Source organism: Leucopleurus acutus (assembly GCF_964270905.1).
Source record: "Leucopleurus acutus genome assembly, chromosome: 1".
NCBI lineage: Eukaryota > Metazoa > Chordata > Mammalia > Artiodactyla > Delphinidae > Leucopleurus > Leucopleurus acutus.
Window position 1 is genome coordinate 83598681 of NC_139142.1, and position 16669 is coordinate 83615349.

Consider the following 16669-nt stretch of genomic DNA (forward strand, 5'->3'; position numbering starts at 1 on the left):
TTACTGGCCTTCACTTGCAACATCCACTTTATGGGCGTGGGCGAGGAAGCCCAAGATCCAGAGAGGTGTAGTGACTTAAAAGTCACAGCTCTTAAAAAAAAAAAAAAAAAAAAAAAAAGTCACAGCTCTTAAGCCAGAGCCGGATTTCTGGTGAGTGCCCTTTCCGTTACACAAAGTTTGGCTTACAGAGTTCCCACCTCCAGTTGCCAGTAAGGTATTTGCGTTTTTTAATGCGGAAGACCGTTCAAGTGATGTCTAGGGAATGATCTCTAGTGAGATTTGTTGTTTTTTCTTAAACTTCTGAAGTGAAGTGTAATATACAAATAGAAAAATGCACAGATCAAAAGTGTTTACAGCTCCATGAATCATTACAAAATGAATATATCTGTGTAATCACCACTCAGGTCAAGAAATAGAATGCTGTCAGCACCCAAGAAGCCTCCCTTGTGCCCCCTTCTCTAATACTCTCCCTTTTCCCCAGAGGTAACCACAGTGTTGACTACTAACACCATTGTCTAATTTTGCCCGTTGTTGAATTTTGTACAAAGGAAGACTGTATATTTGTGTCTGCCTTTGCTCAACATTTTGTCTGCAGGTTTGTAAATGTCTTTGCATTTAACAGTTCTTTCTTGTTCCTATGTTGTATTCCTTATTCATTATACCTGTGGCGGATATCGGGATTGTTTCTAGTTTTAACTTGTATGAGAAACGCTGCTGAGAAAGAATATTCCTGCATACATTTTGGTGCACACGTGTATGCTTTTCACTGGGTTAATTTCACAGAGTAGTGAAATTCCTGGGTCATAGCATTTGCCTATCTTCACCTTCCATATTTAATACCAGTTTTCTAAAGTTGTCCAATTTACACTCAAACCAGCAGTGAACGAGTGTTTAGTTGTTCCACACGTTTGCTAATACTTAGTATTGTCGGTCTTTTAAATTTTAGCTATTACCTTGTTGGTTTGTTTTTTTCTAATTATTTATTTATTTTTGGCTGTGTTGGGTCTGCGTTTCTGCACGAGGGCTTCTTCTAGTTGCAGCAAGAGGGGTGGGGGTGGGCACTCTTCATCGCGGTGGGCTGGCCTCTCACTATCGCGGCCTCTCTTGTTGCGGAGCACAAGCTCCAGATGCGCAGGTTTAGTAGTTGTGGCTCACGGGCCTAGTTGCTCCGAGGCATGCGGGATCTTCCCAGACCAGGGCTCGAACCCGTGTCCTCTGTACTGGCAGGCAGACTCTGAACCACTGCGCCACCAGGAAAGCCCTACCTTGTGGTTTTAATTTTAATTTTCCTGATCATTAATGAAGTTGAGCATTTGTTGATATGTTTATTAGCCATTTGGGTATCTTATGTTATGCAGTGCTTGGTCAGATCTCTTGCCTATTTTTCTATTGGGTTGTCTGTCTGTTTTGCTGATTTGAAGGAATTCTTTGTATATTCTGGTTACCAGTTATATATGTGGTAAATATTTTCTCCCCTCACTATCATTTGACTTCATTCTCACAGTGGTGACTTTTGATGAATAGAAGTTCTAAATTTAAATACAGTCTAGTTTTTCAGTCTTTTGCTTTTTGGTTATTGCTATATGAATACAGTTCAAGCCATCTTTTTCATAAATTATGAAGGAAGACACTTAAATTTAAGCTGCATTCAGGTGATTCTGATATTTGGAATTATCATAAACTCACATTATGCTAAACATGCCATCTAAGAGCTACACCTGAACCAATCAAGAACAAATGGTTATCTTCTGTCAAGTCTCTAAGAATGGAGATTTCTTTTTTTTTTTCCTGTTAATTTTATTTATTTATTTTTGGCTGCATTGAGTCTTTGTTGCCGCGCACAGCCTTTCTCTAGTTGTGGCGAGCAGGGGCTACTCTTCATTGTAGTGCGTGGGCTTCTCACTGTGGTGGCTTCTCGTTGCGGAGCACGGGCTCTAGGTGCGCAGGCTTCAGTAGTTGTGGCACACGTGCTTCGTTGCTCTGTGGCATGTGGGATCTTCCCAGACTAGGACTCGAACCCGTGTTCACTGCATTGGCAGGCGGATTCTTAACCACTGTGCCACCCGGGAAGCCCTTATCTGTTGTCTTTTTTTTTTTTTTTTTTGCGGTACGCGGGCCTCTCACTGTTGTGGCCTCTCCATTACGGAGCACAGGCTCCGGACGCGCAGGCTCAGCGGCCATGGCTCACGGGCCCAGCCTCTCCGCGGCATGTGGGATCTTCCCGGACCCGGGCACGAACCCATGTCCCCTGCATCGGCAGGCAGAGTCTCAACCACTGTGCCACCGGGGAAGCCCATCTGTTGTCTTTTGAGTTAAATTTATCTTGCTTGTTAAATTGTTCAGATTTAAGTACATTTATTCTTGTGGCCATCAAAACTTGTTTGCTTTTACTAATACCTCATAATAGAAATCTTTTTGTTCTTCATTCTTTTCAACCTGAGCAGTCATAACTCTATCAAAATAATCTGACTTTGGTATAGGCCTTATATTTATATGGAAGATTTCAAACTGAGCAAGGTAATTCCATGTTATTTATTCATTTGTGCATTCAGTGAGGCCTGGAATTAATTAAAATGGTGATCTTTATGGGACTTCCCTGGTGGTCCAGTGGTTAAGACTCCGCAATTTTAATGCAGGGAGTGCGGGTTCGATCCCTCATTGGGGAACTAAGATCCCACATGCTGCACAGCCCCCCCCGCAAAAAAAACGGTGATCTTTAAATTTCATACACTTCTATTAGAAGCAAACTGTGTGACTGCAAGCCGTCCTTGCCTAAGGTGGGGATACTTCTCTCATCTCAGTCCATTGTTTCTCTATCAGGAATGGAGGCTTATGGCAATTATTCTGTACCTTTGTTTCACTTCTGTCCCACCACCCCAAAACCCTGCTTTCTGGAAGGGAGCAATGGAACTGAAACAGTTTAACCTTTCATCGATTTTTTTTCTTTTTTAAAGTAGAGTTCTGGAAAGTCTGCATTCACTTGCCAAATATTTACCAAACACCTAAGATGTACCTAAGATTTATCATGTATCATGAGGTGTATACAAATTAATGAGACTTGGCCCCTATCCTTAAGGAATATAAAGCAGGGGAACAGAGGGATATAGTTGATCTAGTTAAGCTGTTCGTCTCTTTTTTTTTTTTTAATTTTATTTTTTGGCTGCGTTGGGTCTTTGTTGCTGCACGCGGGCTTCTCTTGTGCGGAGCGCAGGCTTCTCTTGTTGCGGAGCACGGGCTCTAGGTGTGTGGCCTTCAGTAGTTGCGGCGCGCGGGCTCTAGGGCACCCAGGCTACAGTAGTTGTGGTGACAGACTTAGTTGCTCCTCGGCCTGTGGGATGTTCCCGGACCAGGGATGGAACCCGTGTCCTCTGCATTGGCAGGCGGATTCTTAACCACTGCACCACCAGGGGAGTCCGAGCTGTTCTACTTTATAGAAGCAAGATAGTGCTGGCTCCTCCTAAAGTCTTTCTGATACAGCTATCTAGGTGGAAGGGAAGGCTGGTGAGAGATTTTTTTTCTTTTTCCTGCCATGGGTATGTCAGTGATTAAGCCAAAAGCCTAGCAAGTAATTCTTAAAGAGATTTATTGTAAAACTATGTTTGCAGCTCTCTACTTTCTCTCGTGTTCTTCCTGATGGCCATCTGTACTTTTCAGTATTGAACACTAAGTAATGGCTATGCAGATGCAGCTTGAAGCAAATGCAGATACTTCAGTGGAAGAAGAGAGCTTTGGCCCACAACCTATTTCTCGATTAGAGGTATGTGCTTGGTTGCTAATTTTAGAATTATAATGCTGGACAAGATTGTTCTACCTATTGAGAGAAATCACAACCTTTACATAAACCATTGGTTTACTACCTAAGGTCAAAATCCAAATTAGAGTTTTCAGGAGGGTTGTCAAGGATTCTGTGGAAAGGCTTAAGACAGTTGCTAAACACATCTGGCCAGATCTCTTTTTTTGTCAAGAATTCTTCTACTACATTATCATTTTTCTTTCTTAGAGCTGTATGTCAGAAACTAAGAAGCCCTATGATCCCATGGTAGAGTCTCTGCTATTTATACTAAGTATGAAATTACTGTCCAGGGAATTACAATGGCCTGGGCCAGCTATGCAGGAAGGGGAGAGGAACAATGTCTCTCCACTGACCTCGATCTGTGCTGAAGTTTCTAGGAAGACAGCTGTCATAGGCAGAGAGAAGGGCTTGGGGTTACGTTGTGAGAGTTCAAGACTCTGCACAAGAACATCAAGCACCAGAGCTGGGGCCTTGCACTATTTCTGTGCATTGTACAGAGGCCCCAGAGTGAGTGCAGTTGACTTGGGCTGAAAGAAGCAGGATAAAAAGTTGAGAAAGCCTTCATTCTTCTGTCTCTTTATGCATATTCCTCCCGTTGCCCCCTAAGCTTCCACTCTCTGGAAGTTACTTAAACGGGTTTGTGATAAACATTGGAAAATTCAGAGTCATAACTTTTGGTTTCAGTGAGCATCCTTATACCCACACATATGTATTGCTTTTTGCTTAAATATTAATAACAGACAGGTTTCCATGGGCAGGTGCTATTCTCTCCCCTCTCCCAAACCTTCCCTGACCCCCAGATACATACACATCCCCCTAATAATTCATGCTGTGCTAGAAGTCATGGTTTTGGTGCCTAGTAAAAATCAAAGCTGACTTTGTATATAGGGAGAAAGAAGTGCCTTTGGGTGGTTTGTTTTTGAGAAGTGGTATATAAATCCCTGACCAAAAGTAGTTTTCTCCATCTTTACTATCAATTGTTAAAACAGAGCTTTCCAGTCATTGTGCTACAAAAAGGTTATGCTAAGATATGCTTCCCTTAGCTCTGGGGCAGTCTTAGCTGTTTATCCTAGCTTAGTGTAAAACATATTTTTTTATGTGTGCTTGATGTGGAAAACATTGGGAAATGTTTAAAGTGGGCTTTTAGGGCCCAGGGTCTCAAAGTTCATTTAGAATCCTAGTCATAAAAGGTTTAGAGTTACAGGTTTAATCCAATTCATGACAAGAGTCTATTTTAATATACATAATGCTAGTTTAAAACTACTGGTTTTGCTCTCCAGAAAGTGGGCATAGAGGGAACCTACCTCAACATAATAAAGGCCATATATGACAAACCCACAGCAAACATCATTCTCAGTGGTGAAAAACTGAAAGCATTTCCTCTAAGATCAGGAACAAGACAAGGATATCCACTCTTGCCACTATTATTCAACATAGTTTTGGAAGTCCTAGCCATGGCAGTCAGAGGAGAAAAGAAATAAAAGGAATACAAATTGGAAAAGAAGAAGTAAAACTGTCACTGTTTGCAGGTGACATGATACTATACATAGAGAATCCTAAAGATGCCACCAGAAAACTACTAGAGCTAATCAATGAATTTGGTAAAGTTGCAGGATACAAAATTTATGCACAGAAATCTCTTGCATTCCTATACACTAACAATGAAAGATTAGAAAGAGAAATTAAGGAAACAATCCCATTCACCATTGCAACACAAAGAATAAAATACCTAGGAATAAACCTACCTAAGGAGGTAAAAGACCTCTACTCAGAAAACTATAAGACACTGATGAAAGAAATCAAAGATGACACAAACAGATTGAGAGACATACCATGTTCTTGGATTGGAAGAATCAATATTGTGAAAATGACTATACTACCCAAAGTAATCTACAGATTCAATGCAATCCCTATCAAATTACCAATGACATTTTTTACAGAACTAGAACAAAAAAATCTTAAAATTTGTATGGAGACACAAAAGACCCCGAATAGCCAAAGCAGTCTCGAGGGAAAAAAACAGAGCTGGAAGAATCAGACTCCCTGACTTCAGACTATACTACAAAGCTACAGTAATCAAGACAATATGGTACTGGCACAAAAACAGAAATATAGATCAATGGAACAGGATAGAAAGCTCAGAGATAAACCCCTGCACCTATGGTCAACTAATCTGTGACAAACGAGGCAAGGATATACAGTGGAGAAAAGACAGTCTCTTCAATAAGTGGTGCTGGGAAAACTGGACAGCTACATGTAAAAGAATGAAATAAGAACACTCCCTAACACCATACACAAAAATAAACTCAAAATGGATTAGAGACCTAAATATAAGACGGGACACTATAAAAAACTCTTAGAGGAAAACATAGGAAGAACACTCTGACATAAATCACAGGAAGATCTTTTTTGATCCACCTCCTAGAGTAATGGAAATAAAAACAACAAATGGGACCTAATGAAGCTTAAAAGCTTTTGCAAAGCAAAAGAAGCTACAAACAAGATGAAAAGACAACCCTCAAAATGGGAGAAAATATTTGCAAACGAATCAACGGACAAAGGATTAATCTTTAAAATATATAAACAGCTCATGCAGCTCAATATTAAAAAACAAACAACCCAATCCAAAAATGGGTAGAAGACCTAAATAGACATTTCTCCAAAGAAGACATACAGATGGCCAAGAAGCACATGAAAAGCTGCTCAACATAACTAATTATTAGAAAAATGCAAATCAAAACTACAATGAGGTATCACCTCACACTGGTGAGAATAGGCATCATCAGAAAATCTACAAACAACAAATGCTGGAGAGGGTGTGGAGAAAAGGGAACCCTCTTGCATTGTTTGTGGGAATGTAAATTGATAAAGCCACTATGGAGAACAGTATGGAGGTTCCTTAAAAAAGTAAGAATAGAATTACCATATGACCCAGCAATCCCACTACTGGGCATATACCCAGAGAAAACCATAATTCAAAAAGACACATGCACCCCAAAGTTCATTGCAGCACTATTTACAATAGCCAGGTCATGGAAGCACCCTAAATGCCCATCGACAGATGAATGGATCAAGAAGATGTGGGGGCTTCCCTGGTGGTACAGTGGTTAGGAATCCGCCTGCCAATGCAGGGGACACAGATTCGAGCCCTGGTCCGGGAAGATCCCACATGCCACGGAGCAACTGAGCCCATGCACCACAACTGAGCCTGCCCTCTAGAGTCCATGAGCCACAACTACTGAGCCCGTGTGCCACAACTACTGAAGCCTGCGTGCCTAGAGCCCGTGCTCCACAACAAGAAAAGCCACTGCAATGAGGAGCCTGCGCACCACAACGAAGAGTAGCCCCCGCTCGCCGCAACCAGAGAAAAGCCCACGCACAGCAATGAAGACCCAATGCAGCCAAAGATAAAATTAAAAGAATTTTTTTTAATTTAAAAAGATGTGGTACATATATACAATGGAATATTACTCAGCCATAAAAAGGAATGAAATTGGGTCATTTGTAGAGACATGGATGGATCCTAGAGACTGTCATACAGGTGTAGAGAACAAACATGGACACCAAGGGGGGAAAGTGGTGGTGGTGGTGGGATGAATTGGGAGATTGGGATTGGCATATATACACTAATATGTATAAAATAGATAACTAATAAGAACCTGCTGTATAAAAAATAAATTCAAAAAAAACCCCACTGGTTTTGATAATAAATAGGTTGATAATTTGTTATTAAATGCCTCAAATTTTAGGTCATACTTTTCAAAGCTTTTGTGTATAATATCACAGTTAAAAAGAGCTCTGTGAAGTAGGTAGGACAAATAACCACATTAGACAGATGAGGGAATCGAAGCTTAAATTTATCCACGGTTTTCTTCACTTGCAGCAATGTGGCATACATGCCAATGATGTGAAGAAATTGGAAGAAGCTGGATTCCATACTGTGGAGGCTGTTGCCTATGCACCAAAGAAGGAGCTAATAAATATTAAGGGGATTAGTGAAGCCAAAGCTGATAAAATTCTGGTAAGTACTGTTTGTGTGACCGAGGGAGGCAGTAGTGGTACGAAAGGGTGTACAGTGAAAGGCTACGGTCTTCCTCCTTCCACCCCTCCTGTGTCACCCTCTTCCCCTTTCCAGAAGTGACTGCATTACCAGATGATTATCTTTGTATGTGCCTCCTTGCATAAACTGGGATTTTTCTTAGGGAATTGCAGTATCACAGGTTATGACATAAATATTGCTAAGTTGACTACCAGTTTGCACTCCCACCAGCAGTGAGTGGTATGTACCTTATCATTCTGGATATTATGATTTCATGCCTTAGAAATACACTCATTAGTATGCAGCCACAAAAAATAGTTTCAAAGAATATCCGTTGACATAGGAAAATATTACTGATATAAGAAAGCAGGTTAACAAAACATGTTTGTGTGCATATATGTTTTTGTTTTTAAAAAATGTGTGTTTTTATATATGTATAGCACATACACTGGGGATAGATACACTAAAATATTAACATTGTTTCTGGATGGTGAGAATGTGAGCAGTTTTTATTTTTGCCTCTATTTTCTGAAGTTTCTACAGTTTCTATGATAAACATGTATTAATTTAAATAGAAAAGCTGTTTTTATTGCTTGAATATTAAAGTCATGTTAATTAGGCTCTCAGGGTGTATAATCTGTTAGTCAACTAGTCATAAGCAAGATTCTTTAATAATAAGGAAAAATGTGATTATGAATCATACGCTTGTTTTTTTTAACCTAAATAAATGACATAAAAGTGATTTCACTGGCTTAACCTAAATGAGGTAGTAACTTAATAACCCTTTATATTATATAGCACTTTAACTTTTTTAAACTTTTTTTTAATTGAATTTTTATTTTACATTGGCGTATAGTTGATTTACAGTGTTGTGTTTCAGGTGTACAGCTAAGTGATTCATATACATATATCCACTCTTTTTCATATTCTTTTTCCATATAGGTTATTATAGAATATCGAGTAGAGTTCCCTTATAGCACTTTAACTTTGAAATCCCATCCCTTTCATATATACAGTATTCTCACTTAGCCTTCATAATGACACTGGGAAAGACAGGACCAGTATTATCTCTGTCTTACAGATAAGGAAACTTAGGCACAGTGATTCAATTATTTATCCAAAGTCATGCAGTTAATCACAGAACTAAGACTAGAATCCAATTATTTTCATCCTGATATACTGTGATCCTTTCTCATTTCCCTCCAAAGTCTTACAGCTACTATTCATTTTTCTTGCTTCATATATTCCTTTAGCATTCATACCCTGTGATTACATTTTATTTTATGCACTTATCCTTTGGTATTTACAGGCTATACCTTGGAGATAATAGCAGGTTAGGTTCCAGACCACCATAATAAAGCAAATATTGCAGTAAAGTGCCACAAATTTTGTTGTTTCCCAGTGCATATAAGTTGTGTTTATACTGTTCTGTAGTCTATTAAGTATACAATAGTATTATGTCTACAAAAACAATGTACATACCTTAATTTAAAAATACTTCATTACTAGAAAATGCTAACCATCATCTGAGCCTTCAGTGATTGTAGTCTTTTTGCTGGTGAGGGTCTTGCCTCCATGTCAGTGGCTGCTGACTGATCCGGGTGGTGGTTGCTGAAGGCCTGGGGGGGCTGCAGCAGTTTCTTGAAACAAGACAACAGTGAAGTTTGCCACGTAGATTGACTCTTCCTTTCATGAATGATTTCTCTGTAATATGCAGTGCTATTTGATAGCATTTTACCCACGTAGAAATTTTTCCAAAATTGGTAATCAATCCTCTCAGACCCTGGCACTGCTTTATCAACCAAGTTTATGTCATGTTCTAAATCTTTTGTTGTCATTTCACCAGGGTCTTCACAGCATCTTTACCAGGAGTAGATTCTATCTTAAGAAACCTCTCTTTGTTTATCCATAAGAAGAAACTCCTCATCCATGAAAGTTTTATCATGACACTGCAGCATTTCAGCCGCACCTTCAAGCTCTACTTCTCATTCTTTTGTTACCGACCAGGGTTCTTGGCCTTCTTAATCAATGGAAATTGATCAGAGGCCAGACAAGAAATTCAGGCAAGGCTTTACTGGGGCCCCTGCTGCAGCAGGGGGGAGCGAGAACAAACAACAGGCTCCTTTGCTTGCTCGCTCCCTGAGTGGGGGTGAGCTTGTTCTTTACGTGGGGTGAGGGTAGGGGTGTGTCCAGGCGTCGGGCTGGAGGGGTGGCTTAGGTGGTTTGCCCATCCCTTAGTCCGTGTTTCGTGTAGGGCGCATGGCAGTACCCTCCTTTTGCTCCAGGCTCTTCAAAAGTGACAGTTGGGTTTTTTGGTCTCTTTGTATGTTTTGTCCAGAATTTGCCCTAATTGCGCATGCAAACAGTTATTTTTTGTCCCATACAGTTTCTTTGTATTTTGTTGCTCAAGGAGAGGTGTGTCCAGGTGCAAGCATTGCAGCACTGCAGCAAAGGGTCCCAGGTCCCAGCCTGTCTCACTTGTTTTTTCCACCACATCTGTATTTACTTACTCTTTTGAAGTCTTGAACCTGTTAGAGTCACCATGAGGGTAAGAATCAACTTCTTCGAGACTTCTGTTTAATGATATTTTGATCTTTTCCCATGAACCACGAATGTTGTTGTTGTTTATATATATACTTTTTTTTTAAACGAATGTACATAGTGGCATCTAGAATAGTGAATCCTTTTCAAAAGGTTTTCAGCTGACTGCCCAGATCCATCAGAGGAATCACTATCTGTGGCTACTATAGCCTTACAAGGTGTATTTCTTAAATAGTAAGACTTGAAAGGTGAAATTACTCCTTGATCCGCAGGGTGCAGAATGGATGTTGTGTTAGCAGGCATGAAAACAACCTTAAATCTCATTGTACATTTCCATCAGAGCTCTTGGGTGACCTGGTACATTGTCGGTGAGCAATAAAATTTGAAAGGAATCTTTTTTCTAAGCAGTAGGTCTCAAAGTGGGTTTAAGATATTCAGTAAACCATGTTGTAAACCGATGTGCCATCATCCAGACTTTGTCATTGCATTTATAGAGCACAAGCAGAATAGATTTAGCATAATTCTTAAGGGCCCTAGGATTTTCAGAATGGTAAATGAACATTGGCTTCAACTTAAAGTCACCAGTGGCATTAGCCCCTAAAATGAGAGTCAACTGGTCCATTGAAACTTTGAAGCCAGGCATTGACTTCTGTTCTGTAGCTATGAAAGTCCTCAACGGCTTCTTCCGATATAAGACCATTTCGTCTACATTGAAAGTCTGTTTAGGGTAGCCAGATTCATTCATTATCTTCGCTAGATCTTGTGGATAACTTGCTGCAGCTTCTGCATCAGCACTTGCTGCTTCACCTTGCTCTTGAATGTTATGGAGATGGCTTCTTTCCTTAAACCTTATGAACCAACCTCTGCTAGCTTCACACTTCTCTTCTGCGGCTTCCTCACCTCCCTCAGCCTTCACTGAGTTGAACAGAGTAGGGCCTTGCTCTGGATTAGGCTTTGGCTAAAGGGAATGTTGTGGCTGTTTTGATCTTCTACCCAAACTACTAAAATTTTTTCCATGTCAGCAGTAACGCTGTTTCTCTTTCTTACCATTCATGTGTTCACTGGAGTAGCACTTTTAATTTCCTGCAAGAACTTTCTTTGCATTCACAACTTGGCTAACAGTTTGGCACAAGATGCCTCGCTTTCGGCCTATTTCAGCTTTCGACATGCCTTCCTCACCAAGCTTAATCATTTCTAGTTTTTTATTTAAAGTGAGAGATGTGCAACTTCACTCCGTTCCTCCTCTAACTTCACTTAGAGGCCACTGTAGGGTTATTAATTGGCCTAATTTCAATATTGTTGTGTCTCAAGGAATAGGGAGGCCTGAGGAGAGGGAGAGATGGGGGAATTGCCAGTGGGTGGAGCAGTCAAAACACACAAAACATTTATAAATTAAGTTCAGTCTTATATAGGCGTGGTTTTTGGCAGCCCAAAACAATTATAGTAACATCAAAGACCACTGACCACAGATCACCATTACAAATGTAATAATAATGAAAAAGTTTGAAACACTGTGAGAATTACCAAAATGTGACACAGAGACATGAAGAGAGCAAATGCTTTTGGGAAAATGGTGCATACAGACTTGCTCAACACAGGGTTGCCACAAACCTTCAATTTGTAAAACGCAATATCTGTGAAGCACATAAAATGAAGGGCAATAAAATGAAGTACGCTTGTATGTTGTTACAGTTTATCTTTACTCTTGGAGTTTTCTGTAGTGCAAAGCAAGTATTTAATTTATAAAATTATATATTTATAGTTTGTGTTGACTATTGTTATACAGAATTTTCTATGAAAAATAATCTTCACATGCTAAAGAATCTTCAAAAAATGCATCCTACAGCTTCAGTACATGTAGTTCTGCCACATATCCTAGTCAGATGGACAATATCTGAGATTTATTTAATATCTCATATAATAATAATATATATACAACCCAGTAAATTCTGTTTTATTGTGTATTATACTAAGAGCTTTGATTTTTTTTTTTTTGGTGGTACGCGGGCCTCTCACTGCTGTGGCCTCTCCCGTTGCGGAGCACAGGCTCCGGACGCGCAGGCTCAGCGGCCATGGCTTACGGGCCCAGCCACTCCGCGGCATGTGGGATCTTCCCGGACCGGGGCACGAACCCGTGTCCCCTGCATCGGCAGGTGGACTCTCAACCACTGCACCACCAGGGAAGCCCGGAGCTTTGAATTTTTAAGCACTGTTATTTTATAGTATTAATTCAGTGGGCTCAAAAATTATAAGTAATTCTTAATTTAAACCCTTAAAGATGTTGCCATCCATGAAGTATGAAGTTGTCATTTATTGGATTGCTCAAATAAATAAATTTGTTGAAGTGGTGACTTAATTGAATAAGTAAGAATTCTGAATACCTAATACCTCTTTGAAAGATTGTGATATTAAGCCAATAGGTGTCCCTAAAGTCTATATGTTGTTGATTTCTGGGCATCTGTTTTTGTGACTGAACAGATCCTGACCTTTGCTTATGCCTTGTCAGACATAAAAAACTCCTTGTCAGACATTGAAAACTCCTACAGATTTAAGACAGATGAAAGCAAGCTTATATAAACAAAAGAATAGAAGTCAAGTTCTGCCAGATTAGGCAGTTGGCATGGTTTTTACTTCAAATTTCACTTTGGTTATAATCTGTTCCTTTAAGAGCTCATAGACTAGAAAATGTCAAGCTTAAAATGACAAGAAGGGAAAACATCTCCTATGAGTTTGGGTTTTTTCCTTCACATTTTTGATTAAAATTTTTGAACTTACTGGGAAGTTGAAAGAATGTTACAATGAACACTTATTTATCCACCACCTAGACACTGCTATTAACATTTTAATATACTTATTTATCTCTATCCAGCCATCAGTCCATCTGGGATTTTTTTTATGCTTTTCGAAGACAGTTGTAGATGTCAGTACACTTCCCCCTAAATATTTTAGCATATATTAACTAGAGTTAAATATTGGTTTATAGTTCTTATCCCCTCTCTTTAGTATTTTTATTTTCTAATTTTCATTCATCCTGAAGGTTAGTAAAAGTTATAGGAATAAAGAAGGAAAGAAAATTCTCAAAGAAATAATACAAGATTTCCCAGAGCTAAAGGGAAGCAGAAGTCTAAGGCCCCACAGAGTGTCAAAGATGCACACCTAGACTCCTCAGTGTGAAATTTTCAGTATACCATTTATAAGGAGAAGATTCTGAAAGATTTCAGAGAGAAAAATGTAAGTGACCTCTAAAGGAACAAAAATCAAAAAGATAGCACATTTCTTGTTAGAAATCTGGATGGTAGAAGCTAGTAAAGCAGTGCCTTCAAAATTCTGAGGGTAAATAATTTTAAACCTAGAATTCTATTTGTAGCAATATTATTCACCCAGTGTTAGAGCAGAATACAACATTTTCAGAAATACAAGAATTCAGAACATTTTTCTCTCATCCTATTCTTTCTTAGGAAGTTACTTGAGGATATACTTTACTAAAATGAGGGCAGGAAACATAGGATCTAGGTTGGAGAGACTCCAACTCAAATAGTCGGTGAAGGAAAACCCAGGACAGTAGATAGCCTGGAGAGCAGATAGCCCCATTTGCAGAAGAAAAGGATACCTTCAGGGGGGAAAAGGATTAGCAGAATACATAGTAAGATTGAGAGGTTGGAAAATTTGAGAAATGATAAAGTCAGAGAGTACTAGAGAAAGATATTCCTCAGATATAAAATCAAGGTAAAATGGAGCATGATTTTGAAACTAGCGGCATATAAAAAAGAATTCATTTGAATTTGACAGAAACCTCTGAGAGACATCGGTTGTTAACATTGGAAGCTTAGTGAAAGAATTGTATTTCTAGCACACCATTTGGTTCTGCAATAACTATAATATAAACATTGTAAGGAGTTTTCAAGTGAAGTATTAAGCATATAGAGAAGTTTAGAGAATAATGCAAACCCACGATTCAGCTATTTATTGGTTTTCTCCCTTTGTGGAAAGTTTTTAAATTACAGGTTTAACCTCTACTTGCTATAGATCTATCCAGATTTTCCCCTCCCTCCCTCCCTGCCTCCCTCCCTCCCTTCCTTCCGACTCAAACAATTTATTTTACTGAATTTAGATTCAAGCTCAGCTAATCATTTGGGGCCTGGACTTGGATTCTTTTTCTACTTCAGTGAGTTTTGATAGTTTGTGTCTTTCTAGGGATTTCTGTATTTCTTATAAGTTATCTGTTGGCATATATTTATTTTTGTAATGTTGGTAGTAATGTCCCCTCTTTCATTTCTGATTTTAGTGATTTGAGTCTTTTTAAATCAATTTTGCTTATTTTTTCAAGGAACCAACTTCAGGTTTCGATGATTTTTCTCTATTGTATTTCTATTCTCTATTTTACTAGTTTCTACTCAAATTTTGTCTTCTTCCTTCTTGCTTTATGTTTAGTTTGCTCTTTCTTCAGTAACTTAAGGTGGGAAGGTTACGTTATTGATTTAAGATCTCTCTAATATAGGCATTTACAGCTATAAATCTCCCTTTAAGCACTGCTTTTGCTGCATCCCATACGTTTTGGTATGTTTTGTTTTCATTTTCATTCATCTCAATGAATTTACTAAATTCCCTTGTGATTTCTTTGATTCATTGGTTATTTAGGAATGTACTGTTTAATTTCCATGTATTTGTGAATGCATTTATTTATTATTTTTTATAAATTTATTTATTTATTTTTGGCTGCATTGGGTCTTCGTTGCTGTGCACAGCCCTCCTCTAGTTGTGGCAAGGGGGGGCTACTCTTCATTGTAGTGCGTGGGCTTCTCATTGCAGTGGCTCCTCTTGTTGTGGAGCAGTGGCTCTAGTCGCCCGGGCTTCAGCAGTTGTGGCTTGTAGGCTCAGTAGTTGTGGCTCGCGGGCTCTAGAGCGCAGGCTCAGTAGTTGTGGCGCACAGGCTTAGTTGCTCCACAGCACGTGGGATCTTCCCAGATCAGGACTTGAACCCGTGTCCCCTGCATTGGCAGGCGGATCCTTAAACACTGTACCACCAGAGAAGCCTGATAACTTTTTAAAGATAGATCATTCTGGAAATTTTGTTAGATGTTATCTCTTCCCACTGTATGCCTGGTTTTTACTAAGCGTATTTCATCGATTTGGCATTTCTTATTTTTCCCCAGACTGAGGCAGCTAAATTAGTTCCAATGGGTTTCACCACTGCAACTGAGTTCCACCAAAGGCGGTCTGAGATCATACAGATTACTACCGGCTCCAAAGAGCTTGACAAACTACTTCAAGGTATAGTAATCCCTTATCCTGTGCTGTGAACTGCGGTTAGCAAAGCATCCAGGTTATAGAATATAACTAAATAAAATATTTGGGTCGGGTTTATGTGTCAGATAGAATTAAGAAATAAAGAGAAGTATTCACATTGAAGAAGGAAGACTGCTGGAGGGTGGTACTTGACTTAAAAAATACTAAAATTATCTGCCAATTAAATAATTTAATCTCCATTTAATATTGCATTCTGAGAGTAAGCTCCCTCTGCCTAAAGAATAATTATAACCTTTTATCTACCACAAGGTAGAAAATCTGATGACTGGTTAAAACACTCCATGCTTGAATACTACTTTGTAGTATCAATACATTGTAGTGCACACTAATCTTCAGGACTTTATGGAAAGCTGTAAAGGTTTTGAACTTTTGAAAGCACTGCTGTCTTAAATTTTTGCAGAGTTAGATTTGGTCCATGTTGCTTCCCCAAATATTCGATCATTCAAGTTTCCTTTTTTTTTAGGGCACAAAATAGCATGGGTTCAGGAATCACACTTAAATTTGAGCATTTGCTTTCTCTCCTGTTCCCCGCTCAGCATTTACTGGCTGTATTACATGGTGCAGACTACTTATTGTGGTCTACGCCTCGGTTTTCTTATGTTCATAATGAGGAAAAAAAGACTCCCTACCGGGACTTCCCTGGTGGCGCAGTGGTTAAGAATCCGCCTGCCAATGCAGCGGACATGGGTTCAAACCCTGGTCCAGGAAGATCCCACATGCCACGGAGCAACTAAGCCCATGGGCCACAACTACTGAGCCTGCGCTCTAGAGCCCACGAGCCACAACTACTGAGCCCACACACCTAGATCCTGTGCTCCACAACAAGAGAAGCCCGTGCACCACAACGAAGAGTAGCTCCCACTCACCACAACTAGAGAAAGCCCGTGCGTAGCAACGAAGACCCAATACAGCCATAAATAAGTAAATTTATTAAAAAAAAGACTTCCTACCTTATAAGTTATTGGAAGTAAATGAATTGATATATATAT

The 16669-nt window shown here is 39.4% G+C and overlaps 1 protein-coding gene across 3 annotated transcripts in view; it reads left to right on the top strand.

Annotated features, from left to right (window-relative positions):
• Positions 1-3670: 3670 nt before the first annotated feature.
• RAD51 (RAD51 recombinase) overlaps positions 3671-16669 on the top strand; it is a gene marked incomplete at its 5' end in the record, with an annotated part of 30190 nt that continues 17191 nt past the window's right edge. For 2 of the 3 annotated variants that reach the window (XM_082848713.1, XM_082848715.1), the window contains 3 exons: positions 3671-3757; positions 7677-7814; positions 15527-15644. In XM_082848713.1, coding sequence (XP_082704839.1) covers positions 3671-3757; positions 7677-7814; positions 15527-15644 — 343 coding nt within the window. Of the gene's footprint in view, positions 3758-7676; positions 7905-15526; positions 15645-16669 lie in introns of all 3 variants that reach the window. The other variant, XM_082848714.1, reaches the window with a different exon arrangement.